The sequence below is a fragment of the Erinaceus europaeus genome, chromosome 10 (assembly GCF_950295315.1).
Source record: "Erinaceus europaeus chromosome 10, mEriEur2.1, whole genome shotgun sequence".
Lineage (NCBI taxonomy): Eukaryota > Metazoa > Chordata > Mammalia > Eulipotyphla > Erinaceidae > Erinaceus > Erinaceus europaeus.
In genome coordinates, this window is record NC_080171.1 from 71,253,329 (window position 1) to 71,279,190 (window position 25,862).

Below are 25,862 nucleotides of genomic sequence, written 5' to 3' on the forward strand. Positions count from 1 at the left end.
AGTGTTGGGGAATCGCCAATGTTACTATTTTTAAGTCCGTCCCCTCCTTGCCCCATCCCTTTGGAAGGTAACGGTATAATTTGTAGTCTGTGATGGAACCTCTTTCACAGTGAAAGGATATACTTGGCCAGGCTACTTTTAGTCCAATTCGAGAATGGTTGCCTATTTTCTGGTTATGACATTTCCTGGAGAAAATTCTCCTACTATGTCCAGTAAGGTGTTAAAATATTAGTTGCCTGTGTTTAAGAGCTATGGAGGGAAGAGGTCAGGATAGGTCACATCATTTTTCAAGTGTACATTTATAGCCCTCAATTGGAAACTACTCAAGTGGCAATCAGTGGTTGTATAGGAAAATGTCATATCCACGTTATGGAATACTAGACAGTAGTGAACCAAGAACGAGTGGGTAGTGGTACAGAACTTCGGTGGTGGATGCATTTTGGAACCAACTATACCGTGTAGTCTTACAACCTTGTAAGTCACTATTTATTACAGATAAAAAATAAATGGCTTGACAAAAAAAGCTTGCAGTTAAGTCTTCACTAATGTCCTTGATAGTTTCTTGGAAACTGGATTTTCAGCACAGTAGTGTAAAGCAAAGCAAGTCACCAAGGAGTTATTTAATCACCTCCCTCCAAAAAAGAAAAAGAACCAGCTTGTTGGTTTATCTAATAAAATGAATGGACCTCTTACAGTTTTGAGCAACAGTAACATCCCAAAAGCCAGATAACGCTTATATACCATCTATGTGAGTTTCAAAAACAAACAAAGCTAATCTATGATGATAAAACCCAGCTCCACTGACGGGGAACATCGCTACCCCCCACCCACCCCCTAACCCCAGCCAGTGGTATGGATTGGGGCATAAACATGTAAGGGTCTACAGATTAGCTGGAAATAGTCTGTGTCTTGCTCTAGAGGCTCACTACATTATGCATTTGTAACAGACCGTTGAACTGTTCAGCTAACAAGTTTTCCACTCTACTGTACTGAAGTTATACACTCAGTTAAGAGGATCCAGGATGAAGTTTTCTGAGATAGATGAGAACATTCCAGACTACCAAGGGGGATGGGGTAGGGTAGAGTGTTGTGGATCACAGCCAGCTAGCTGTATGGCATTGAAATTGAGTTGAGGGCTGGGGAGATAGCATAATGGTTATACAGACAGATTCTCATATCTGAGGCTCCCAGATCCCAGGTTCAATCCTTCATACCTCCATAAGGCACGGTAGAGAAGTACTCTGGTTAAAAAGAAAATACAGCAAAGCTAACTAATGAACTGTTAATAAAATTAAAAAAATAATTAAAAAGAGTTGAACTTTAAAAGACTGGCAGGCCAGCAAAATAGCTCCCTTGGCTAGTGTGTTGCTTTGCCAGCTGTGCAACCCAGGTTACAGCATGGCCTCTCCCACACTGACGGGAGCTTTAGTGCTGTGGTCTCTTTAATCCTCTCTGCTCCTCAGTCTCTCTTATCTAAAAAAATAAATACAAAATATTGGTGCTTAGAATATCGGGCCATAGTCACCGTGAATTTGATGAAAATGACAGCCTTTAACTTCATAAACTATCTCTATTCACAAAGGCAAACCTGGCTTGTATATATTAAATCATAGCCTTAATGTACCCCCTCTCTGGCTTAGGAATTGAGTTAATGACCCTTGCTCAGATAAGTGGTTAGTGTACAAGTGGGAAGGGGAAATGTGGGACTCCAGGTTAAGTAGCCCCCTGTAGGAAGGTGCATATAAATAATCAGGAGAGGCAAAGTATCCCATCATCCACTTTAGCAGAAATTCCCACTGACAGGCCGGCCCAACAGAGATGAGTCTCAGCACCAACTCTGCAGGTAAAACTACCACTTAGATAAATCATCTTTGTTCCAGGCTGCATTTAGAAAAGTTAACATCACATTTGCTTACAAGAACCAGCCACTTTCAGGAATGTCTCTGAAACCATCGTTTTGCTTGCTGATGTTTCCCAGTTGAAAAAATTTGTGATTAATAGGTTACAAGATTGTCAGATCCTAAGGTATAGTTTCACATTATACCCATCACCAAAGTCCCACCCTCCCACCTCCCAAAGATAACCACCAGGGTCCTTACAAAGTCTTAGAAAGTTTGCTTCTTCTGCTTTTTCTTTGATCTTTTAAAAAATTAGTGATTTAATAATGATTAACAAAGATTCCCCCCATGCTTCTGCTTTTGATTTTCCCCAAGTTCATATGGATCAGATCTCTAGATTCCACATGAGTGAAAACATCTACTAGTTGATTTTCATTTCTTACATTAGGCGTAATCACCTCCAGTTCCATCACTTTGTCCCAAAGGACACAATATACAAGGACACAGTATCATCTTTTTTGATTGTAGAGTAGTATTGCATGCAATATATATCCCATAGCTTCTTTATCCAGTCATCTGATGATGGGCATTTAGGCTGCTTCCACTCTTTGGCTATTGTGAATAATGCAGCTATGAACATGGGGGGGGGATGCACATGTTCCTCTGAATTAATAATATCTGAGTATCCACTGGATAAATGCCCAAGAGTGGTATTGTTGGATCACAAGGTAATTTCCACTGTTATTTAAGGACTCCCCATACAGCCTTCTAAAGGGGCTGCACCAGTTTGCATTCCCACCAGCAGAGGAACAGAGTCCCTTTTCCTCCACAGCCTCTTAAGCCTTTGCTTCTTGGGATACTCCCCAGATGGCATCAGTATCTTAATTCCTAAAAATATCCACTGCCTGTCTCTGTTGAGTCTGTCCCTTTATCAGAAGTATATTCTCCATTCCTTTGACATCAGTGTCATTTGCTTTGTGAGATGGGAGAAGCACTGAGGACTGCATTTGAGCCAAACCTTTGTGAACTCCCATCACTCAATGCCACCACCATCTCTGTTCTTCTGCCATAAAATGGCATGTCCTGGCTAAGGACTTCTCTGCATCACTTTCCTGGACATCTGGGGTTTGTTAATAACATAGTGAAAGCTGACTAATATACCAGGATGCTTGCTGATGTTTCCCAGTTTAAAAAATTTGTGATTAATAGATTACAAGATTGTCAGATTCCAAGGTATAGTTTCACATTATACCTATCACCAAAGTCCCACCCTCCCACCTCCCAAAGATAACCACCAGGGTTCTTACAAAGTCTTAGAAAGTTTCTTCAGTAAGTTGGATAGCCTCTGCTATTGAGTCTTTTATTCAGGGTCCAGAGAACTTTCTCTCCATTTTCATTGTTATGAGAGTCAATTTATTTAGCTTGTAAAACTGAGAGGTATCTAGCTTATTTCCCTCTGATTAATAAGAGAAATATAAAGATCTTAAGCCACAGGGAGTCGGGCAGTAGCGCAGTGGGTTAAGCGCATGTGGCGCAAAGCACAAGGACCGGCGTAAGGATCCTGGTTCAAGCCCCCGGCTCCCCACCTGCAGGGGAGTCGCTTCACAGGTGGTGAAGCAGGTCTGCAGGTGTCTATCTTTCTCTCCCCCCTCTGTCTTCCCCTCCTCTCTCCATTTCTCTCTGTCCTATCCAACAACGACGACATCAATAACAATAACAACTATAACTACAACAGTAAAAACAGGGGCAACAAAAGGGAATAAATAAATATTTTAAAAAAAAGATCTTAAGCCACTTGCAACATACCACAATTGAGAACAAAATATTTTATTTCTCTGAATAAAACTATAGTTTACAGTAGTATTTACTAAATAAATTATATAATTTCTCTTTTACAAGCAATAAACTAAATCACAGATATTTCAAAGACAATGTATGTACACAACATAAGGCCTTGTATAAATAGCTTTGCTTTTCTCCTTTCACTAGTAAACAGTGAAAACATCTTTATAGAAGCTAGTTTTCTATAAAGTATATGCAGACCTATTACATTGATCTTTATATGGAACCAATTTAAACTTTTAATGACATGGGCTATGATTGTAATTTTGCAAAAAAGAGTGCAATTTATACTTTATTTGACCATTTTGCATGGATGGATTTTTAAAAAAATAGAGAAGCAGATTGTGTATGGTATTCCTGTAGAATTACTGGATGCATGCAAAATGAAATAATGCAAGTGTCAATAGGAAAAGAGCACTTCCGAGTCCCAAGACGGAGGACTGGCAGTGGGACCGGAAGCAGTTTAAATACAGTTCATGCAGGTCTTCACAGTTCAGCAAGCAACAGCAAATGACAGGCGAGTGTGGTCTTTCTCACATCACATCTGCTGATTGGGCTCATGTGGTCCAAGGCTCCCCTGACATCTTGCAGACTCCCGAGTTGAGCTGATTATGACTCTGGGTGCAGTGAGACTCCACCAAGTTCCCATAGATGATTCTGGCCTGGAGAAATTTCTCTCAGTCAGTGGTGTGTTCATGCCACTCCCATCTGCTCAGGTGGTTACTGTTTCACTTACTAGAAGGGGGAAGAAAAAAAAAGCTGTAAGACTATAGTTTTGGCATCTATGTATAATTGTTCCTTGTGAGCAGAATACAAGCTTATTATTTTTTCCCCTGAGACACCAGCAGGGAAAAGTAGAGGTACATTAGGTTTCTTGGGGTGTGTGTGTGTGGTGGTGGTGGGGTTCTGCAGTGGTTGGCAAAGCAGATGTTTCTCTGGTGCATTTGTGCCTTATTATTTTATCAGGGCTGATGAAGCCCCTTCTACATCACAGCATTGCGCTAGGGACTTAAAGGGAGCCAGGTGGGCTAAGACATACTCCCCCCATGTGCACTGGTCCTCAGCACCTTGTTCTTTCTCATCACAGCTGTGTCAACATGAACTATGTGAACATGTACAAGAATCCATACATGATTTTTTTTTCCCCTTCTTTTTCTCTAGAGCTCTGCTATGCTTTGGCTTCTGGTGATACTGGGCTTTGACCCTGTAACCTTTGGTACCACAGGTATTAAGTGCTTTCTGCATAAAGACTATGCTCTCTCCTTAGTCTACTCTGTGTTCATTGTTTGTTTTGATATGGAGAATAAGTGAAGGATGAGGACAGAGAGGGAGAGAGAGACACCTGCAGCATGGCTCCACACCCTGCAGGTGAGGACCAGGGGCTTTAACAAAGGCCCTTGAGTGTACCATTGCCTGGTTCTGCTTTGTTCCTTTTCAAGTACTTTCCCTGTGACTAGAGAGTAAAATAAGCCCAGAAAACATTTTCCCCCCATTTTGTTGTTATTGTTTTTGCTGGATAGGACACAGAAATCGAGAGAGGAGGGAAGACGGGGGTGGGAGGAGAGGAAGACCGCTTGTGGAGCGACCCCCAGCAGGTGGGGAGCTAGGGGTTCAAACCGAGATCCTCACTCCAGTCCTTGCACTTTGAGCCATGTGCGCTCAGCCTGGTGTGCCACCGCCCAGCCCCCAGTTTTTTTTTTCCTTCTCTTTTTCCCCTTTAAGTATTTTCCTATTTAATTTATAAGAGAGTGAAAGAGAAAGAAGCCAGAGCATCGCTTTGGCACATAGGGCACTGGGATTTTCACTGAGGTCCTCAGGCATACCAGACTGCATCCTATCAGCTGAGCTATTTCCCTGCTTACCTAGCAAATATTTAGCCTAAGATAGTGTCCATTTACATTCAGAAAAAGTTCAGCCTGTGACAGCTGTACTAGGTCCGGTCGAGCGTAGATTCCCACTAACTTATTTTTACCAAATTATCAACATTTTTAAAGAAAATTTCATAAGGCTTTGTAAACTAGCTCCACTCTCTCCACCATGCCAGGCCAGTTTTGCAGAGGCACAAACCTCAGCTTCCTGCATAGATATTTTTTTTCCTTTTCTTTTCTGTCTTTCTTTTTTTTTTTTTTTTTGACAGCAGGGTTATTGCTGGGGCTCAGTGCTGGCACTATGAATCCACTGTGCCTGGCAGCCATTTTTTCCTCCCCTTCCCCCTTCTATTTTTTTTCACTTTTTTTTTTATTGGGGAATTAATGTTTTACATTCAACAGTAAGTACAATAGTTTGTACATGCATAACATTCCCCAGTTTCCTATATAACAATACAACCCCCACTAGGTCCCCTTCTATTTTTATTAACTAGGACAGGGAGAAATTGAGAGGAGAGAGGCAGGGAGGGAGGAAAGGAGGGAGAGAGAAAGAGAGACACCTGCAGTCTTGCTTTACTTCTCATGAAGCTCCTCTCTTGGCTGCCAGTTCATAGCAACATCGCCCCGCCAGATATTCGTCGGGATGCGGCATCATCTAAGTTCATTTCCCACGTCTACGCTCGACCGGACCTGCCAATATACGTGGATATCTTCGCCCACCCTGTCCAACGCTTGACGTCTCGTAACCCAATCTGGTCCCCTATGCCTACACTGAACTTCTCTGTTCCAGACTCTTGGAAACAGAGTTGGCAGTCAGCTGAGGTAAAGAACAAACACCTCATCACAGACCCCTGCGAGCATCAACCTGGCTTTGACCTAGCATGTTATGATTGGGCCCTCCTCAATCGCTATCGAACAGGCAGGCCATGGCTGGTGTGCCGCTATGTTCCATCGCTGGGGAGCCAGAGACGACCCGAACTGCCCCTGCGGCTACAGACAGACTATGACCCACATAGTCAACGACTGCCACCTCTCCAGATTCAAAGGAGGTCTCGAAACTTTACATCAGGCTCAACCTGACGCTGTTGACTGGCTACGGAAGAAGGGCAAAAGCTAGAAGAAGAAGGTCAGACCTGGGAAAGCAGGATTAGGCTCACAGGCTCTTGAGACACATTATGCCTAGTACTCCCCTAACCATTACAGCTGCAGGAGAGTGTGTAGTTACTTCACCTTCATGGCACTTGGTTTCATCTGTAAAACCGGAGCAATAGGGCTCAAGACCTCACTCCCTGCAGGGGGACATTTCACAAGTGGTGAAGCAGGTTTGCAGATCTCTCTTTTTCTCTCTTCCCCATCCCACTCAATTTTATCTGTCCTATTAAAAAAAAAAAAAAGGAAAAATCCACTGGGAGTGGTGGACTTGTAGTACTGGCACCAAGCCCCAGCAATAATTGGGGACAAAAAAAAAAGCAGTATACCTCAACTTATAGAGTAGCTACAAGAGACAAACTTTTCTATGCAAACGTACAATGTGTGTGTATTTATACATACATACACCTGCATGCCATAGGGAAATCATATGCATATCACTTAGCACAACCCCTGGCAAATGCAATTATTAGCAAAGAATCTGTTAAAAAGCATTTTAAATATTAAACGAACATTTCATCATACAATATGAGCTGTGAGTTGTAATCTTTTTTTTTAATAAGGTTTAGTTATTTACAAAAATTAAAAATATGCATTTATTTTCCCTTTTGTTGCCCTTATTGATTTTTTATTGTTATTGTAGTTATTATTGTTGTTGTTATTGATACTGTCGTTGTTAGATAAGACAGAAATGGAGATAGGAGAGGAAGATGGGGGGGAGAGAAAGACACTTACAGACCTGCTTCACCACCTCTGAAGCCACCCCCCACCCCCCCGCAGGTGGGGAGCCAGGGGCTCGAACTGGTACCCTTATGCTGGTCCTTGTGCCTTGCACCATGTGCGCTTAACTTGCTGTGCTACCGCCCGGCCCCGGCTGTCTCCTCTTACCCGTCTTGATGGATGGACTGGTCTGCTTAAATGTACATCTTCAAACTGCTGCTCAGGAATAATTCGTTTTCAGAAGAGTGTTTAATGGAGTGTCACGGGAAACTGGGCAACTGGGATCCAACTACTAATGCCAATCCCTTCCTCTGTGACATCAGTCAGTGAGACCTTGCATCAAATAAGAGCCTACTAATTAGACCCAAGTCCTTTCTTAAAAGGCCCCTATAGATCACAATTGGGGCTCTGTGCCCAACTCTGAGAGGGTTATTGAACAGACTGCACCAGGCCTAAGAAGATTCACCAGTGAGGGGTTGTGAGTCCAGGACATCATAGATGGGGCTGAAGACCTGTCTTTTTTTTTTTTTCTTCTTCTTCTTCTTTCTTCCTCCTCCTCTTTCCTCTTTCTTCCTCCTCTTTCCTCTTTCTTCCTCTTTCCTCTTTCTTCCTCTTTCCTCTTTCTTCCTCCTCCTCTTTCTTCCTCTTTTCTCCTCTTTCCACTTTCTTCCTCCTCCTCTTTCTTCCTCTTTCCTCTTTCTTCCTCCTCCTCTTTCCTCTTTCTTCCTCCTCCTTTTTCCTCTTTCTTCCTCCTCCTCTTTCCTCTTTCTTCCTCCTCTTCCTCTTTCCTCCTCCTCCTCTTTCCTCTTTCTTCCTCCTCCTCCTTCCTCCTCTTTCCTCTTTCCTCCTCCTCCTCTTTCCTCTTCTTTCCTCTTTCTTCTTCCTCCTCCTCCTCTTTCTTCCTCCTCCTCTTTCCTCTTTCTTCTTCCTCCTCTTTCTTCCTCTTTCCTCCTCCTCTTTCTTCCTCCTCTTTCTTCCTCTTTCCTCCTCTTTCTTCCTCCTTCCTCCTCTTTCCTCTTTCTTCCTCCTCCTCCTTCCTCCTCTTTCCTCCTCCTCCTCTTTCCTCTTTCTTCCTCCTCCTCTTTCCTCTTCTTTCCTCTTTCTTCTTCCTCCTCTTTCCTCTTTCTTCTTCCTCCTCTTTCCTCCTCTTTCTTCCTCCTCTTTCCTCTTTCTTCTTCCTCCTCTTTCCTCCTCCTCCTCTTTCCTCTTCCTCCTCTTTCCTCCTCCTCTTTCTTCCTCCTCCTTCCTCCTCTTTCTTCCTCTTTCTTCCTCCTCCTTCCTCCATTCTTCCTCCTCCTCTTTCTTCCTCCTCCTCTTTTTCCTCCTCTTTTTCCTCCTCTTTCCTCCTCCTCCCTCCTCTTTCTTCCTCCTCCCTCCTCTTTCTTCCTCCTCCCTCCTCTTTCCTCCTCCTCCCTCCTCTTTCTTCCTCCTCCTCTTTTTCCTCCCCCTCCCTCCTCTTTCCTCTTTCTTCCTCCTCCTCTCTTTCCTCCTCTTTTTCCTCCTTCCTCCTCCTCTTTCTCTTTCCTCTTTCTTCCTCCTCCTCTTTCTCTTTCCTCCTCTTTCTCTTTCTTCCTCCTCCTCTTTCTCTTTCCTCCTCTTTCTCTTTCTTCCTCCTCCTCTTTCTCTTTCCTCTTTCTTCCTCCTCCTCTTTCTCTTTCCTCCTCTTTCTCCCTCCTCCTCTTTCTCTTTCCTCCTCTCTTTCTCTTTCCTCTTTCTTCCTCCTCCTCTTTCTCTTTCCTCCTCTTTCTCTTTCCTCTTTCTTCCTCCTCCTCTTTCTCTTTCCTCCTCTCTTTCCTCTTCTTTCTCTTTCCTCCTCTTTCTCTTTCCTCTCTTTCCTCCTCTTTCTCTTTCCTCCTCCTCCTTCCTCTTTTTCCTCCTCTTTCTCTTTCCTCTCTTTCCTCCTCCTTCCTTTTTTTCCTCCTCTTTCTCTTTCCTCTCTTTCCTCCTCTTTCTCTTTCCTCCTCCTCCTTCCTCTTTTTTCTCCTCCTCCCCCCTCCCTCCCTCCCTCCTCCTCCCCTCCCTCCCTCCCTTCCTCCTCCTCCTCCTTCTCCTCTTCTTCTTCTTCTTTTTCTTCTTCTTCTTCCTTTTTTTTTGTTTACCAGGCTTATTACTGGGACTTGGTGCCTGCATGACGCTGCTGTTCCTGATGGCCAGTTTTTCTTTATTTCATCTCTCTTTTTTGGATAGAGCGTAAGAAGCATGGAGAAATAGGAGAGAGAGAAGAGATACCTGCAGCACTGCTCACCAATCATGACCCTGTGCAGGTGAGGTCTGGAGGTCTGAACCTGGGTCCTTGGGCAGGGTTAACATGTACACTCTTCTGGATGAGCGCCACTAGCTGGTCTCAAAACTGGTTTAAAAATTTTTTTTTTTTTTAAATTTTCAATTAGAAATGGAAATGTGGGGAGTCAGGCGGTAGCAGAGCAGGTTAAGTGCAGGTGGCGCTAAGCGATCCCAGTTTGAGCCCCCGGCTCCCCACCTGCAGGGGAGTCGCTTCACAGGCGGTGAAGCAGGTCTGCAGGTGTCTGTCTTTCTCTCCCCCTCTCTGTCTTCCCCATCTGTCTCCATTTTTGTCCTATCAAACAACAATGACAACAATAGTAACTACAACAACAATAAAAAAAACAAGGGCAGCAAAAGGGAAAGTAAATAAATAAAAAAAGAGAAGGAAATGTGGAGATGGAACATGATGGCTGAGTGAAAGCTCAGGAAGGAGAAGCGAGAGGTTTGATACTAACTCAGCCTCAGGGTTCCTGAAGTATGACAGTGTCCTCAACAGTAAGTGGCACAGATGGCTGTGATTCTTTTTTTTTTTTTTTTTTGAGGGATGGGCTTTAGAGTATCAAAACTGTATGAAGTGAGTGTAGTGGTAAAAATCTGCCAAATGTTGAAACCCTGGGGATAAGACTAAATGTCTACAAGACCAGAGTTGGGACAAATGTTAGTTTGTTTTGACCTGAAAGTGTTTGCTAACCAGGGTCAAGAAGTGAATGTGTAGAGCTGGCAGGGCACACACTTCACCATGTGTGCCATCCAGGTTCAAGCCTCACTGCCATGTGGCAACATCTGCATGGGGGAAGCTTCATGAGTGTTGGAGCACCCCTTCCCTCCCCACCCCAAAAGTCTTCTGGGAATAGTGAAATTGTGCCATGTGTGATAATCCTGGCAGGAATAAAAAAAAAGTGATTACCAAACTAGGACAATGCTTGTCACTCAGGCTGAGGTGGGCTGGTCACTGGTTTGAGCTGAGTCAGACAACTGTGTCTTAGCACTGGCACTAGAGAGGGTACTCAACATGGGGTGGTCAGCTGAGAGGTTTTGGGTGGCTGTGGCCACAAGGTAATTAATCAGGTTCTAATCAGCCACAAGGTTAGGGTTTCTTTTCAAACCAAAGAGTCTATTAAATACTGTTTTAAAATGCATACTACCAAATTAATATACAGCTCCCCCCCATCTGAAAACAGAACATTCTTTTCTGGTCTGATCATGTATTGATAGGTTGTTTTTCTGGAAACACTATTACTATCTTCTTCTTCTTTTACCAGAGCACTGCTCAGCTCTGGCTTATGGTGGTGTAGGGGATTGAACCTGGGACTTTGAAGCCTTAGGTATGAGAGTCTCTTTGCATAATCATTATGCTATGTATCTGACTATTACCATTTTCCACAGAAAAATTTTTTGAGTATTTTAATACCCTTCCCTCCACAGATAACCTACTAGTACATATCAAAGTCTACTAGTAGAGGAAACTAATACTGTGGTGATTATGCACAGAAGCTATCTGAAAAAATTTAGTATTTTGGTGTTTCTCATAAAACTGTTTAAATGTATAATTTAACAGAAAAAAATAAAGCAAATAGGGTGTCTAAAGACTCTCTCAACTGGCAGAGCACAGGACTTGCATGCCTGAGGCTCCTAGTTTAATAACTTATGTCACATATAATCAAATAGGGGCTGGGTAGTGGTGCACTAGTGTCACACACATATCACCAAGTGCAAGCTTCACAAGCAGTGAACCTGGGCTATAGGTGTCCCTCTTTCTCTCGCCCTCACTATCCCCCCCTTTCCCTTTCAATTTCTGTCTCTGTCAGAAAGAAAAGGCTGCCAGGAGCAGTGGTTTCATTATGCAGGCACCCAGCCCCAGGGATCAGCCTGGTGGCAAAAATAAATCCTATAAATATTCTCCTTAGTATTAAAAGTGGGTCATTTCCTAGTTCTGGTCCAAAGTTCTTTATATTTACCAAGTTCCTTTTTCTTTTTCCTTTATTTGTGTAGAAGGATCTATAAACTTCTATAAATACGACTTTTATCCTAGGGTATAAGAAGTTGGGTTAGAACTACCAGCTCTAGATCTTGGATGACACAATTGGTTACATTTGAGTGTCTATTTTATACTGACTTATAGCCCTAATAAAATAAGATTGCTTGGCAGGTTTTTCATGTCCTGTGGGGTCTGTGAACATGGCCACAGTGAGAAGTTAGACAGCAATGTCATTATCTCCTCTGCTATATAGAATATGGTATCATTTTCCTTTCTTCAGAAATATAATCTGAACATCCTAGATTGGCCACCAGTGAAGAGACAAAAGCATCAGGAATCTAACCTATGAAGAAACTTATAGCTTGCGTTCACCTTCAAAAGGTGACAATACAGATGTCTCTCCCCAGTTCAGAGATCAACTCTTTCTGGTATTACTGTCAGAAAGATCAGCAACTTTTGTGCTGAACTGACCTTTGACCTCTTCCTGACCCCATGACTTTAGAAACAGATGTGGGAGCTTGTGCTTTGTGAGAAAATCTAGTCAAGAGCTCAAAGATGGGATGGCAGAGTGACATTTCAGCTGTCATCAACTGCTGTGGGAGGAACACATCGATTTATTTTAAAAATATTTTATTTATTTATTACTGGATGAATTGAGAGGGGGAGAGGGAGATAGAGAGGGGAAGACAGACACCTGTAGCCCTGCTTCACCACTCATGAAGTTTCCCCTACAGGGGGGGACCAGAGGCTTGAACCTGGGTTCCTGTGCACTGTAATTTGTGTGCTTAACCAGGTACACCACCGCCTGGCCCCAAACACATGGATTTATCTGCAATGATGAGGGGTGGGAGTGTATCTGAGAACCCGTAATAGGTTGTAAATTTGAGACCTGAAGGTAAAAGGCATGGTGACTGTCAGCGAGAATAGCAGAAGTCTCCAGGTATTTCTGTGACCTTAGTCTGTAGTGTTGTTGGCTCCATCTGTGTGTGTCTTTGCGTATGATCGAGAACAATGTATTTTCAGCCCCACTTAAGAGCTGAAATCTGTGCTGCAGACCACACAAGCATGTGCCTAGGTGGTTGAAAACTGCAAGGCTTTCTCAATAATGGCATGATTTAAAACAGAGTGCTAAAGGAAACAGCCGATGTAACTCAGCCTGTTGACTAACAAGAAGTCTTTTTCAAGCGTGGGATGCACTGTGGGGAAGTCAGGTGCCCTAAGGGGGCCCTCCGAGTCACATATTTCCAGATGTGCTTCCTAAAGCTCTAATTCACTTCTCAAAGTCTTGGACAGAGGAAACTAAGGAGTTTTTTCCCCCCGAGATTTCCTTTTTCACTCTTAAAAAAATGTTTTTAAGGAGAATTTAAATATTTAGTTCCTTTTTGTTGCTCTTGCTTTTATAGTTGTTGCAGTTATTATTGTTGTTGTCGTTGTTGGACAGGACAGAGAGGAGGTGAAGACAGGGAGAGAAAGACACCTGCAGACCTGCTTTACCGCTAGTGATGCGGCTCCCCTGCAGGTGGGGAGCCGGGGGCTTGAACTGGGATCTTCACGCCGTTCCTTGTGCTTTGTGCCATGTGCGCTTAACTCGCTATGCTACCGCCAGACTCCCAAGGAGAAGAATTTAAATGAGAGCACTGCTCAGCTCTGTTTTATGGTGGTGCTGGGGACTGAACCTGAGACCTCTGCTGCCTCAGGCAGGAAAATCTGTTGTGCTCTGGATGGTGCCATCTCCCCAGCTTTTCCAACCTACTTTATTTCCTCAACCTTTCACCTCTGAAGCTGATACACACACTCTCAGCTTACTGTTTAGAATATATTCAGCCAGTATAACCTCCCCTCATTTTTCATTTGTGATTAATAGTGGGTTATAAGATTGTGAGATTACAGCACACCCACCACTACAGTTCTGTGTCCCCACCCTCCCAAATCACCACCACAGTTATCACAAAACAGTTTGATAAGGTCTGGAATGTAGTTGGAGGGGATTTTAGAGTGAAGTTGAAATGAAAGGCACAACTGTTGGACTGACTAAAATGAACAGCACTAAATAATTCACTAAGTCTCTGTATTCCATAGGCTCTTAGTTTTGTTTTTTTTTTTGTCTCCAGGTTATTGCTGGGATTTGGTGCCAGCACATGAATCCACTGCTCCTGACAGCCATTTTTCATTTTTTTTAGATAGGACAGAGAGAAATTGAGAGGGAAAGGGAAGATAGAGAGAAACATGGCAGAACTCTTTAGCACATAAATTTTAAAGACATCTTCAATGAAACAAATCCAATTACAAAGAAGACTAAGGCAAGTATGAACCTATGGGACTACATCAAAATAAAAAGCTTCTGCACAGCAAAAGAAACCAATACCCAAACAAAGAGACTCCTCACAGAATGGGAGAAGATCTTTACATGCCATACATCAGACAAAAGGCTAATAACCAGAATATATAAAGAGAGGGAGAGGCAGAGACATACCTGCAGACCTGCTTCACCGCTTGTGAAGTGAACCCCCTGCACATGGGGAGCGTGGGGCTCCAGACCTGACCCGTGCTTCCTACTATGTGTGCTTAACCTGATGCACCACCCTCCAGGCTCTCAGTTCTCAGTCGTGATAGTATCTGCTTTTTTTTTTTTTTTTTGATTAAGGTATAATTGACACAGAACATTTATGCTGATTTTTAAATGTACGATCTAATAACTTGATATATATTTTTTTCTTGCCTCCAGGGTAATTGCTGGGGCTCAGTGCCTGCACCATGAACCCATTGCTCTTGGAGGCTATTTTTCCCATCTTGTTGCCCTTGCTGTTGTCATTATTATTATAGTTGTCATTGCTGCTGTTGTTGGATAGGACAGAGAGAAATTGAGAGAGGAGGGGAAGACAGAGAGGGAGGAGAGATAGACACCTGCAGACCTGCTTCACCAATTGTGAAGCACCTCCCCCCCCAGCAGGTGGGGAGCCAGGGGCTCGAACCGAGATCCTTATGCCAGTCCTTGCACTTCATGCCATGTGCACTTAATCCGCTGTGCTACTGCCAGACCCCCTTAACTTGATATTTGTATACACTGAAGTGATCATCATAATGTCTGTCACTAAATTTTTATGATTTATTCTCTCAGCAACTTTTATAAAATGTATTTTCAAGTCTGTTAGGCCATCCTTTTTTCTTTTTTTCTCCATTGTTATTGTTATTGGATAAGATAGACATTGAGAGTGGGGGAGAGAAAGACAAGTACCTGCAGATGCTTGTGAAGCGACACACCTACAGGTGGGGAGCCGGGGGCTTGAACTGGGCTCCCTGTGCCAGTCCTTGTGCTCTGCACTATGTACGCTTAACCTCGTGTGCTACCACCCAGCCCTCTGTTCTACAGTATTATTGATTGCTTGTCACACTTTACATTACCCAATGACTTAGTCATCAATTTTTACCTTTTGGCCACCTTTGCCCATTTAGTCCAACCCTCATACCTCTTTCTTCCTCCTTCATTCCTTCCCACCTGCCTGCTCTGGCTTATGATGGTGCAGGAGATTTAACCTGGGACTTTGGAGTGTTAGGCATGAAATTTTTAGGCAGTGGAGACTGCCCTATATCTAGGGTTTTTGTTTTACTCATTTTTTTAAATTTTATTTGTAAGCTAAATCATGTGATTTTTGTCTTTATTTAACTTAGCAAGATTCAAGGTCCATCTGTGTTCCAAATGGAATGGCAAGATTTCTTTATTATTTTATGACTGAGTAGCATTCCGCGATAGATACATACACGAAATTCCTGTCTTCCTTACCCATTTTCAGATGGGCATTTTTGTTATTCCCATATACTGACCGTGTAAATACTGCTGTGATGTACATATTGAATAAGTATTTTTAGGGGAGGAGGCTAATGCTTCAAAGTAGAATTGCTGTATAATATTGTAGTTTTATTAAGTTGTTTGAGGAATCTCCATATTATTTTTAACAGTGGCCTCTTGCAAATTGCACATCAGAGTTCCCTTTTCTCTACTATTTCTGCCTCACTTGTTTTGGAGAATAGCCATTTTAACAGGTATGAACTGAAAATTCCTTGGGATTTTGACTTGTATTTTTGTATACACTCTGATTTGGGTGTATTTATTTATTGCCTAGATTTCTTTTTTTTTAAATCAGTTTATTTTCCCTTTTGTTGCCCTTGTTTTTTGTTGTCGTTGTTGTTAGGACAGAGAGAAATGGAGAGGAGGGGAAGATAGAGATAGATAGGGAGAGAAGGATAGACACCTGCAGACCTGCTTCACCGCCTGTGAAGTGACCCCCCCACCCGAAGGTGGGGAGCCGGGGCTCGAACCGGGATCCTTAAGCTGGTCCATGTGCTTCACACCATGTGTTCTTAACATGCTGCGCTACCGCCCGACTCTCTATTGCCTAGATTTCAATACTACGTTGTATACAAGTAGGGGTGGTGGGCATCCTTTTTTTCATGACCATAGATAAAATTTCCAGTTTTTCATGGTTGACTATAATTTTAAAAACATTTCCTTTATTTTTTTTTATTGTGGGATTAATGGTTTAAAGTCAACAGTAAATATAGTTGGTATTTGTGTTAAATTTCTTAGTTTATTTATTTATTGATTTTTTTATACTTATTCATTTATTCCCTTTTGCTGCTGTTGTAGTTATTGTTATTGATGTCATCGTTGTTGGATAGGACAGAGAGAAATGGAGAGAGGAGGGGAAGACAGAAAGGGAGGAGAGATAGACAGACACCTGCAGACCTGCTTCACCACCTGTGAAGCGACTCCCCTTACAGGTGGGGAGCCGGGGGTTCGAACTGGGATCCTTACACCAGTCCTTGTGCTTTGTGCCACCTGCTCTTCACCTGATTCTATTTTTCATTTAGTTTTTTTTGTGTGTGTGTGTGGTATATCACACTAATTTGCAAGTACTGAACCATTTGTGTTTGGATTTTAATGATTTATTATTATTTCAGGTTGTTTAATTTGTTGCTGTAGTTGTTCATAGTACTCTTATAACTCTATGTATTTCTGTCGCATCAGTTGTAACTTCTCCATTCCTGATTGTATTTGCCTGAGTCCATTCTTTTTTCCCTTGTTGGATCTAGAGCTTGCCATTTGTTATCCTCCTCAAACCAGAAGCTACAGGTTCAATTCCCAGCACCACATTGTGGTGCTCTCATAATTTTTGGAAACTATACATAAGGGGCTGGGTGGTAGCACAGCAGGTTAAGTGCACATGGCAAGAAGTACAAGGACTGGCATAAGGATCCCAGTTGGAGCCCCTGGCTCCCCACCTGCAGGGGTGTCGCTTCACAAATGGTGAAACAGGTCTGCAGGTGTGTCTGTATCTCCCCCTGTCTGTCTTCCCCTCCTCTCTTGATTTCTCTCTGTCCTATCCAATAACAACAAGGGCAACAAAATGGGAAAAATGGCTTCCAGGAGCAGTGGATTCATGGTGCAGGCACTGATCCCCAATGATTAAAAAAAAAAAACAAACTATACATAAAAAAAACTTTAAAAGATGAACAAAACTGGAAAGATCACACACGTATGTGAGACTAAGCCACATGCCCATTGGGCCAAAATTAAAAAAATGTTGAGACAAATGACCATTGTAATGCGTTATCTGAAAAATCAGTAAGATCCAGAAAAGGGGAGTTCTGAGAGAAGCTCATAGCACCACAGGCCTACCACATAAACAAAAACCCTCAGCCGCACTTTATCCCTAAAGGCAGTAGAGAGAAAAGCAAGTCTAAAATTAGTGAAGTCAAGGAAAGAACAAGGCCAGTCAGGAAATAAAGGACCAAAAAGACAAGGGGGAGAGGGAAAAAGGTAAAACTGAGAGCTGGTTTGAAGAGGATAACACATAGAGTGGTTATCAGTAGGTATGGTAACCATATTATTGCTGTTTTGTTAACTGTTTTCTTTTTTTGATAGTGACATTCTGTGCTTTTCTTCTCTTGTACGCTACTGTTGTGGTTTGACTTTCTTTGGTGTTATGTTTAAAAGATTTATTTATAGGGCTAGGTGGTGGTACACAGTGTCATGTTTAAGTCCCTGGTCCCCATCTACAGGGTGGGAGGCTTCATGAGCAGTTACTGCGGGTATGTCTCTCTCTCTCTCTCCCTTCCATCTCACTTTCTCTTGTCTCTATCCAATAAATGTCAATAGAGGAAAACTCAGAGCATCTGGCGACTGTGATGCTCGGATTGAACTTGGGACTTCATGCTTGAGAGTACAATTCCTTTTATTTTTTTGTCCCCATGGTTATTGCTGGGCCTTGGTGCAGACACTATAAATCCACTCCTCCTAGAAGCCATTCTTTCCCATTTATTGGATAGGACAGAGAAATTGAGAGGGAGAAAGACAGTAACCTGCAGACCTGCTTCACCGCTTGTGAAACATCTCCCATGCTGGTGGGGAGTGGGGGGCTGGAACCCAGATCTTCTTGAGGGTCCTTGTACTTAGTAACTATGTGTGCTTAACCAGGTGTGCCACCACTCAGCCCTGAGAGTACAATTCCTTATAAACTGTGCCATCTTCTGACCTCTAAGTATTATGTCTAGATTCACAATTTCCTTTAGTCTGTTTCTTTTAAGTTCACACATAACATCCTCCATATTTAGGTCTTATCTTGCTTACAGCTTTCAAGTCATTCTAAAACGAAATTTTTAAACTTTATTTTTATAGGACAGAGAGGGAGAGAGACAGACACCTATAGTACTGCTTCACCGCTAGTGAATTTCTCCCCCTGTAGGTGGGGGCCAAGAGCTTGAACCCAGGTCCTTACACACTATAATGTGTGCACTTAACAAGCCTCCATTTTTATCATCCCCACATTTAGATGTTAGTAATCATCTGACTAACTTTAGTTGACTTTGCTGCTTTTGTCTTTTAACTTTTATATAGTTTTATAACTGATTAATCTACTAGCATTACTGTATACAGTTGACCTATGAATAGTTCAGGAGTTAGGACTGCCGACGCCCTATGCAGTTAAAAACCCACATGTAACTTATTGTCCGGCCTACATAATGTGGGTTCTGAATCCTTGAACTTAAGATGACATCTCCATTTTTTAAAAAATATTTATTTATTTATTCCCTTTTATTGCCCTTGTTATTTTATTGTTGTAGTTATTATTGATGTCACTGTTGTTGGATAGGACAGAGAGAAATGGAGAAAGGAGGGGAAGACAGAGAGGAGATAAAGGAGAGACACCTGCAGACCTGCTTCACCACCTGTGAAGGGACTCCCCTGCAGGTGAGGAGCCGGGGGCTCGAACCCGGATCCTTACGCCGGTCCTTGTGCTTTTGCACCACCTGTGCTTAACCTGCTGCGCTACCGCCCAACTCCCGACATCTCCAATTGTTAAGTTAATGAATGTGGAATCTGTGTACATGGAAAAAAATCTACATGTAAGTGGACTTGTGCAGTTCAAGGGTCAACTGTATTTACCTTTACCAATGAGATTTCTTTTGTTTTCTTATTATTGCTTAGATAGTTATTTTAGCATAAAGTTCTTTTAATAGTTCTTTAAAAGGCCGGTTTAGTGGTGAGGAGCTCTTCTAGGCTTTGCTTATCCAGAAAACTTTCATCTCTCCTTCAATGCCAAATGATCTTGTCACAGAGAAGTATTCTCAATGGAAGATTTTGCTTTTCAGCACTCTGACTATATCCCAAAGTTTCTGCTGGAAAATATGTCTTTAAAATTTTTAAAAAATATTTATTTATTCCCTTTTGTTGCCCTTTTTTTTTTTTAATTTTTTATTTAAGAAAGGATTAGTGAACAAAAGCATAAGGTAGGAGGGGTACAACTCCACACAATTCCCAACACCCAATCCCCATAACCCACCCCCTCCTTGTTATTTTTTTTATTGTTGTAGTTATTGCTGCTGCTGTTGTTGGATAGGACAGAGAGAAATGAAGAGGGGAAGACAGAGGGGAGAGAGAAAGACAGACACCTGCAAACCTGCTTCACTGCCTGTGAAGCGACTCCCTTGTAGGTGGGGAGCCGGGGGCTAGAACTGGGATCCTAAAACCAGTCCTTGAGCTTTGTGCCACATGCGGCTTAACCCACTGTGCTACCTACCGCCTGACTCTCTGTGTAACAGTTTTAATGGGGGAGGGACTTCCTTGGATGGAACACATTGTTTGCTCTTTAACATTTGACTTTTAATCAAAAGAAGCCTAGGCAGCATTGTGTGTTCTGCGAGAGATGTTCCTCCCTGAAACTCTGAAGTCCCAGGTTCAATCCCCAGCACCACTATCAGCTAGAACTGAGCAGTGCTCTGGCCCCTCTTTTTCTCAAAAGAGAGAAAATTTACAGTGAGACTTGGTTGGATCTTTTTAAGTTCATCTTATATGAAATTCTCTGGTTTCTCCCCTAGTTTAGGGAACTTTTCCTCTCACTCCACTTTTTCCTTCTGGGACCCCTGTATTGTGATTACTGTGCTTAATGTTAGTCCCCGCCACAGTCTCCTTAAATTTTCTTCACTTGAAACATTTTCATGTTCTTTTTGATTGGGCGATGAGGAATCTGCCCTATTTCTTCACTCTCCAATCTGTGCCAGCAGGTTTCCTCCTCCATCTGGCCTCTCAGGGACCCCCGTTTGTTGTCGTCTTCGACTCAGTCACTGTTATCGTGTATCACTGGGACTTGTCTGTGGCACTTTCATTTTCTCTTTGTTGAACCTTTCATTATGCTCTATCCTTGAGGCTGGTGAGCATCTTTTTTTTTTTTTTAATTGTTATTAATGTTGCTGTTGGATAGGACGGAGAGAGGAGAAGAGAAAACGACATCTGCAGACCTGCTTCACCACCTGAACAGGCTGGACTCGAACAGGGATCCTTACGCTGGTCTTTGTGCCATGTGCACTTAACCCGCTGCGCTACTGCCCAACTCCCGAGGCTGGTGAGCATCTTATATGGCCATTATTTTGAGTTCTTTTTTAAAAAATGATTTATTTATTGGATAGAGACAGCCAGAAATCGAGAGGGGAGGGGGTGGTAGAGAAGAGACACCTTCAGCACTGCTTCACCACTCGCAAAGCTTTGCCCCCTGCAGGTGGGGGGCTTGAGCCCAGGTCCTTGCGCATCATGACATGTGTGCTCAACTAGGTGTGCCACCACCTGGCCCTACTTTGAATTCTTTGTCAGAGAGATTATTGCTGTTCATTTAATACATTTTTTTTTTTTTAAAAACTGCCGAGTCCTAGCTTATGGTGATGCCAAGGAATTGAGCCTGGGACCTCTAGTACCATTTATCTGATCTCATCATATTCTTTCAATCTTTGCAATATAGTCAGTTTCTTCATTTGTCTTGGCTCTGTATGATTTCTCTTTGTTAGGCCTAAGAGAGGTACCTGTCCCTGTTGTGAAGGGCTGGTCTTGTAGAGGTGAGCAACCTTGCCGCAGCTCTTGAATCATCCTGATTGTCTGAGCAGTCTGGTCTATTGTTGATAATTCCAGTAGTTGAGGGTGTACCAAGTCCTGTTAGGGTTTCAAAGGGTGCTCATCCAGCACCCAGTTCCATGCTGTTAGGAAGACAGACCCTCTTGAAGCAGTTTTTAGAGTATGCAAATGCACACAACTCTGGGACAGCACCGGTGTGTCATAAGGCCTTGTGACTTCCAGGTTGGGTGATGTGGAGATGGCCTCTGAAAGCGCAGGAACCAGTGAGCAGAGTGAAATGACACCACTGTGGGCTCTTATAGCAGGAAAGGACTTGGGAAGACTGGGTCCACATTTTCCTGCTACCAGTAGGAATATTTAGACTCAGAGCCAAGGAAGTATCGTAGTTATGCAAAAGGCTTACATGCCTGAGACTCTGAAGTCCCAGGTTCAATATCTACACATCACCAAAAGCCAGAGATGAGTAGTATACATGTTATATATATACAGTTTGTATCTAGTCTTATGTAAGACTCAGAAGTGAAATTACTTTTTCAAGATGGTGCACAGTGGACTTTTAACGGAAAACCTTGAGGCAGAAAGTAAGGCCACCTTGAAGTGTGTGTCCAGTTCAGATGAGAACTACCATTTTGTGGCTGTTCTTGGAGAATACTCTCTGGATTCTGGAGTTGGCAGCACATCAAGTGCCAGGCTTCCTGCCAACCTTCAAATGTTCCACACCAATCAATCCACCAAGAGATGACTTGATGAGAGCAGATGCAAGAAAAAAAAAAGCTGGCGCTCATCTTGGATATCTCTTGAGACAGATTCAGGACTTTGGCCTCTCATTTTCAAAACTGTTAGTGCAGCAGCGGTATTTTTTAACAGTGCCCCATCTGATGAATTTGTTTCCCAAACATCCCAGAGAAACTGGAGGGCACCCCTGATCTACAAAGTCTTGCTGGAAATCCAGTTGGTCTCTTTATTTAACTTACCATCTCACAGAACCCTGGGGGAGCAACTAGGTTCTCTCTGACCACTGTCACACCAGGGAAACACGGTGAAACAACATGGCCCTGGGTTCATCCACGAAGGAAAGCTGCATCCAGTGAGTCTTTCCTCACAGCACCATCTACAGATCTTTTTCTCCACACAGAGGTTGTTGTGGATAGAAGTGTGACCTCTCCTCCCTGACTCCTCTGAAGATCACCTTATTTGGAGATAGGCTTATCTATTTACTGTCATCAGGATAATCATTGGTGGCTTGGTGCCTGCATGATGAATTCACAGTTCTTAGAGGCTATCTATCCTTTAATTTTTTTATTTGATAGGGAAGACAGAGACCTGCAGCACTACTTCACCACTCGTGATGATGGGGAGTGGGAACTCAAACCTGGGCCCTCACGCACGGTGGAGATGAGTTCTTTCTTTTTTTTGCCTTAAGGGTTATTGCTGGGGCTTGGAGCCTGCACTATGAATCTACTGCTCCTGAAGGCTATTTTTTTCCTTTTTGTTGTTGTTGGATAGGACGGGGAGAAAAAGACAGACACCTGCAGATCTGCTTCACCACTTGTGAAGCAACCACCCCCCCCACCCCCCGTAGGTGGGGAGCCGGGGGATTGAACCAGGGTACTTGAGCTGGTCCCTGTGCTTTATGCCATGTACACTTAACCCACTGCACTACTGCCCGGCCCCTGGAAATGGGTTCTCTACAGAGACAGTCAAGCCAAGGGGATGCCCGGTAGGTGTCCTTCTAAACAGAATATGTGGACAGAGATAAGCAGCCATTTGGAACTGGCAAGCTAGGTCACTGGGACAGTGTACTGCTTTGCTGTGTGTCCAGCCCCCACTACACTGGGGGAGGCTTTAGTGCTGTGGCATCACTCCCTCTGTCTCTATCTGAAAAAGTCGGCCCTGAGCAGTGAAGCCCTAGAGGGAGGGAAGAAAAGAAAATAGTATCTGAGGGGCAGGATGATGGCACACCCAGGTGAGCATATAGGTTATCATGCACAAGGGCCTGGGTTCAAGCCCTTAGTCTCTACCTGCAGGAGGAGAGCTTCACAAGTGATGAAGTGTGGCAAGTGTCTTTCCCTCCCCCCTCCCCTTCTCAATTTCTTTCTGTCCTATCAAATATAAGGAAAATAAAGCAAAAGGAAGCAGTATCTGTAAGCCAAGCAGAAAGGCCTGCTATGGACTCTTCTCTCACAGCTCTTGCAAAAGGTTTATGACCTAAACTTCTGGTCTCCAGAATTGAGACAACATGTTTATGTTGCCTAAACCACCCACCTTGTGGTTTTTCTCTATGGGAGCCCTAGGAAATGAATACAGGAGCCAGTCCTGAGATTTTTTTCAGGCTGGCAAAACAGCTTACTTAGTGCACTGCTTTGCTATGTGCAACACAGGCTTGAGCCCTGTCCCCACCACACTGAAGGAAGCTTTGGTGCTATGGTTTCTTTCTATTTAGAAAGAAACCAAGCTATTATTTTTCACATTAGAGGCTGCAACAAGACTGGCACATTTCTTTTTTTTTTTCATTTAGTTTTCAAATTGTCAACTGTCCACTTTGGGCAGAGGCACTGGCACCTTCCTACCAGTAGGTGGCAGCAGAAACAGACCTGAGTGGTAGAAGCTTTGTTTTTTCATTCTTGTTTGTCCCTTCTCTAGCTCCTCCTGAGTTTGCTGCTGTTTCCTGCAGACTCAGGGCCTCATAGACCCCAAGTTCACACACTAGAGACTATCCTTTATCAAACCTGACCCTTCCCATTCGTGGAGAGAACTTAGGAGACAAATAATGAAGGGGCCACACAGGAAACTCAAGTAAACTTAAGGGCAGAACTAGTTTGGGAGAAGCTGAGAATCCAGCTGGCATATGAGGCCATGAATTTGCTACCACTGCTGTGCAAAGCCCTAACTGCTAACTCCAGGTCTAGTTTAACTGAAAAGCTAGTATGCCTTTATAGCTCCAGCTGCAGTTCCCTAAGATCTCCTTATGGAGAATGACAAACCACCTTAGTCTGAAGCACGCCTCACTCTTGTTTTTATACGGGAATAAATTTTAGGTGACCTGGGCCTCAGAAAGTGAGATTACCCCCCCCCCCAAGCACTTCTATAGGTCTTACAAATATAACTTTATCAAGAGCTTCAGGGGGTCAAGTATTTCTATTCTGTACTTTCTGAAGTCTTTTCATGCCACAATAATGCAATCCTCAGACAAGAAAAAAACACCTGCCATAGTGCCTCAGTCTTTTCTCTACCCACTTGGCTCTCAAATTGACTCCAAACACACTCACCATCTTTGGTGGCAAACCTAGTTTGCTTTAGAAGCAAAAACCTCAGAAAGCAGCCAGACCTGGCCAAGGAGTGATGGAAAGTACTTCACATGGAAGCCAACAATGTCTAATCCTGAGATGCATTTTTTTTTTTTTTGGTCCAAAAGTTTACTGATTTTCCTGAACCCTCTCCCTAGCTTAATTTAAAGTGCCTTACTTCTTTTTTTCACAAGCCTTTCTCATACATCATGGGATGCTAAGCTGCTAAATCAATCATTTTCACTTCCCTGCCTCCTTTCGCCCTGTGATCAAAGTATTATAACCACCCTAAAGACACATTAAATAATCAAGCTGTCTGGCAGCTGCACATCAGAGCACCCACTAATCTCCACTGCTGGCAGAGCTAAAAATTGGCTTAACCGTTTCTTCCCCTTAGCCCATTGCACGGCCATTTCACAAATACATATCTGCATAAAAGTACCTAGGGTTGTGAAAATGCTGACATGGGGAGTGTAAAAAGAAAGGGACTAAATGATACAAGAAAGTAACTGTGGCATCCATCTTTCCAATTTATTATTTTAAAAAAAGAAAAAGAAATTCCATTATCTCACCTACCCAGTCCCATCAAGTGATAAAAAGATACTTAGTCATGACATTTTTTCCAGCTGGAATGCTTTTGTTGGTTGTTCCACTTCCCATTAACACCAAATTGCTTTTTCTGTGCCAGGCAAAGAAGCTGCCTTAGGAAGTGAAATAACAGCTACCGTGAAGGCACCCGTGCCTTAGAATATCTGGGACTATTCAGAATGCAGAATCTAGCTCTATTATGAAAATGGCATGATTGCCCATTCTGAATCAATAGAGCCTGTTGTATTCTTTTAAATACCCTAATCTATGTCATCCACTAAAAATTCAATGATGAACACATCTTTGGTCATTAGATAAAATCATCATCTTGAAAAACTCCTCCTTTGATTTGGATATTTGCAAATGAATCAGTCACTGAGTACTGCATGAAGGTTAATGGATAGTGAGAAGCACAGAGCCTGAACTAGATAAAGAACAATTAACTGCCTGTAAAGGTGATATATTCTTTCAATTTTGTGTCAACTTGTGACCTACCAGCCTTCCTTCCATGCATCTGGTGTGGGTGGAGCCTTAAGAGGGAATTTCATATGTTGTTCATAGATCATTGAGCTTAAATCATACTTAGTAAAGGAAAATAAAGAGCGTGATATACTGGTACACAAACAATAGAGGGCTAGGTTACAGCAGTTAGCAATAGGCAGTTGTAGCTGAAGTGAAGAGAAACTTTACAAAGAAGTCTGATCGTTTGGTTAGAATGAAATGTCAGCACTGAACCTCCCACAACTGCCCTTCAAGTAAAGATGATCTTCAGATAGTGCTAGCTAGGCCAAGAGGAAGGAGAGAGAAGGTGCAGGCAAGGTCAGTTTTCTTTTCCTGTGCTTTTCTTCCCCATTCACTCTGTCTCTATGTGTAGGCCAATAAGCACATTAAAAGGGCAGGCAGTGAACT

At 43.0% G+C, this 25,862-nt stretch overlaps 1 protein-coding gene across 6 annotated transcripts in view; it reads right to left on the minus strand.

Annotated features, from left to right (window-relative positions):
- Nucleotides 1-3,895: 3,895 nt before the first annotated feature.
- Nucleotides 3,896-25,862, minus strand: part of PIP5K1B (phosphatidylinositol-4-phosphate 5-kinase type 1 beta) — a 361,155-nt gene continuing 339,188 nt past the window's right edge. For all 6 annotated transcript variants that reach the window (XM_016190557.2, XM_060199750.1, XM_060199751.1 and 3 more), the window contains one exon: nt 3,896-4,415. In XM_016190557.2, the coding sequence (XP_016046043.1) occupies nt 4,413-4,415 (3 nt within the window). In that variant the 3' untranslated portion in view covers nt 3,896-4,412. The remainder of the gene's footprint in view (nt 4,416-25,862) is intronic.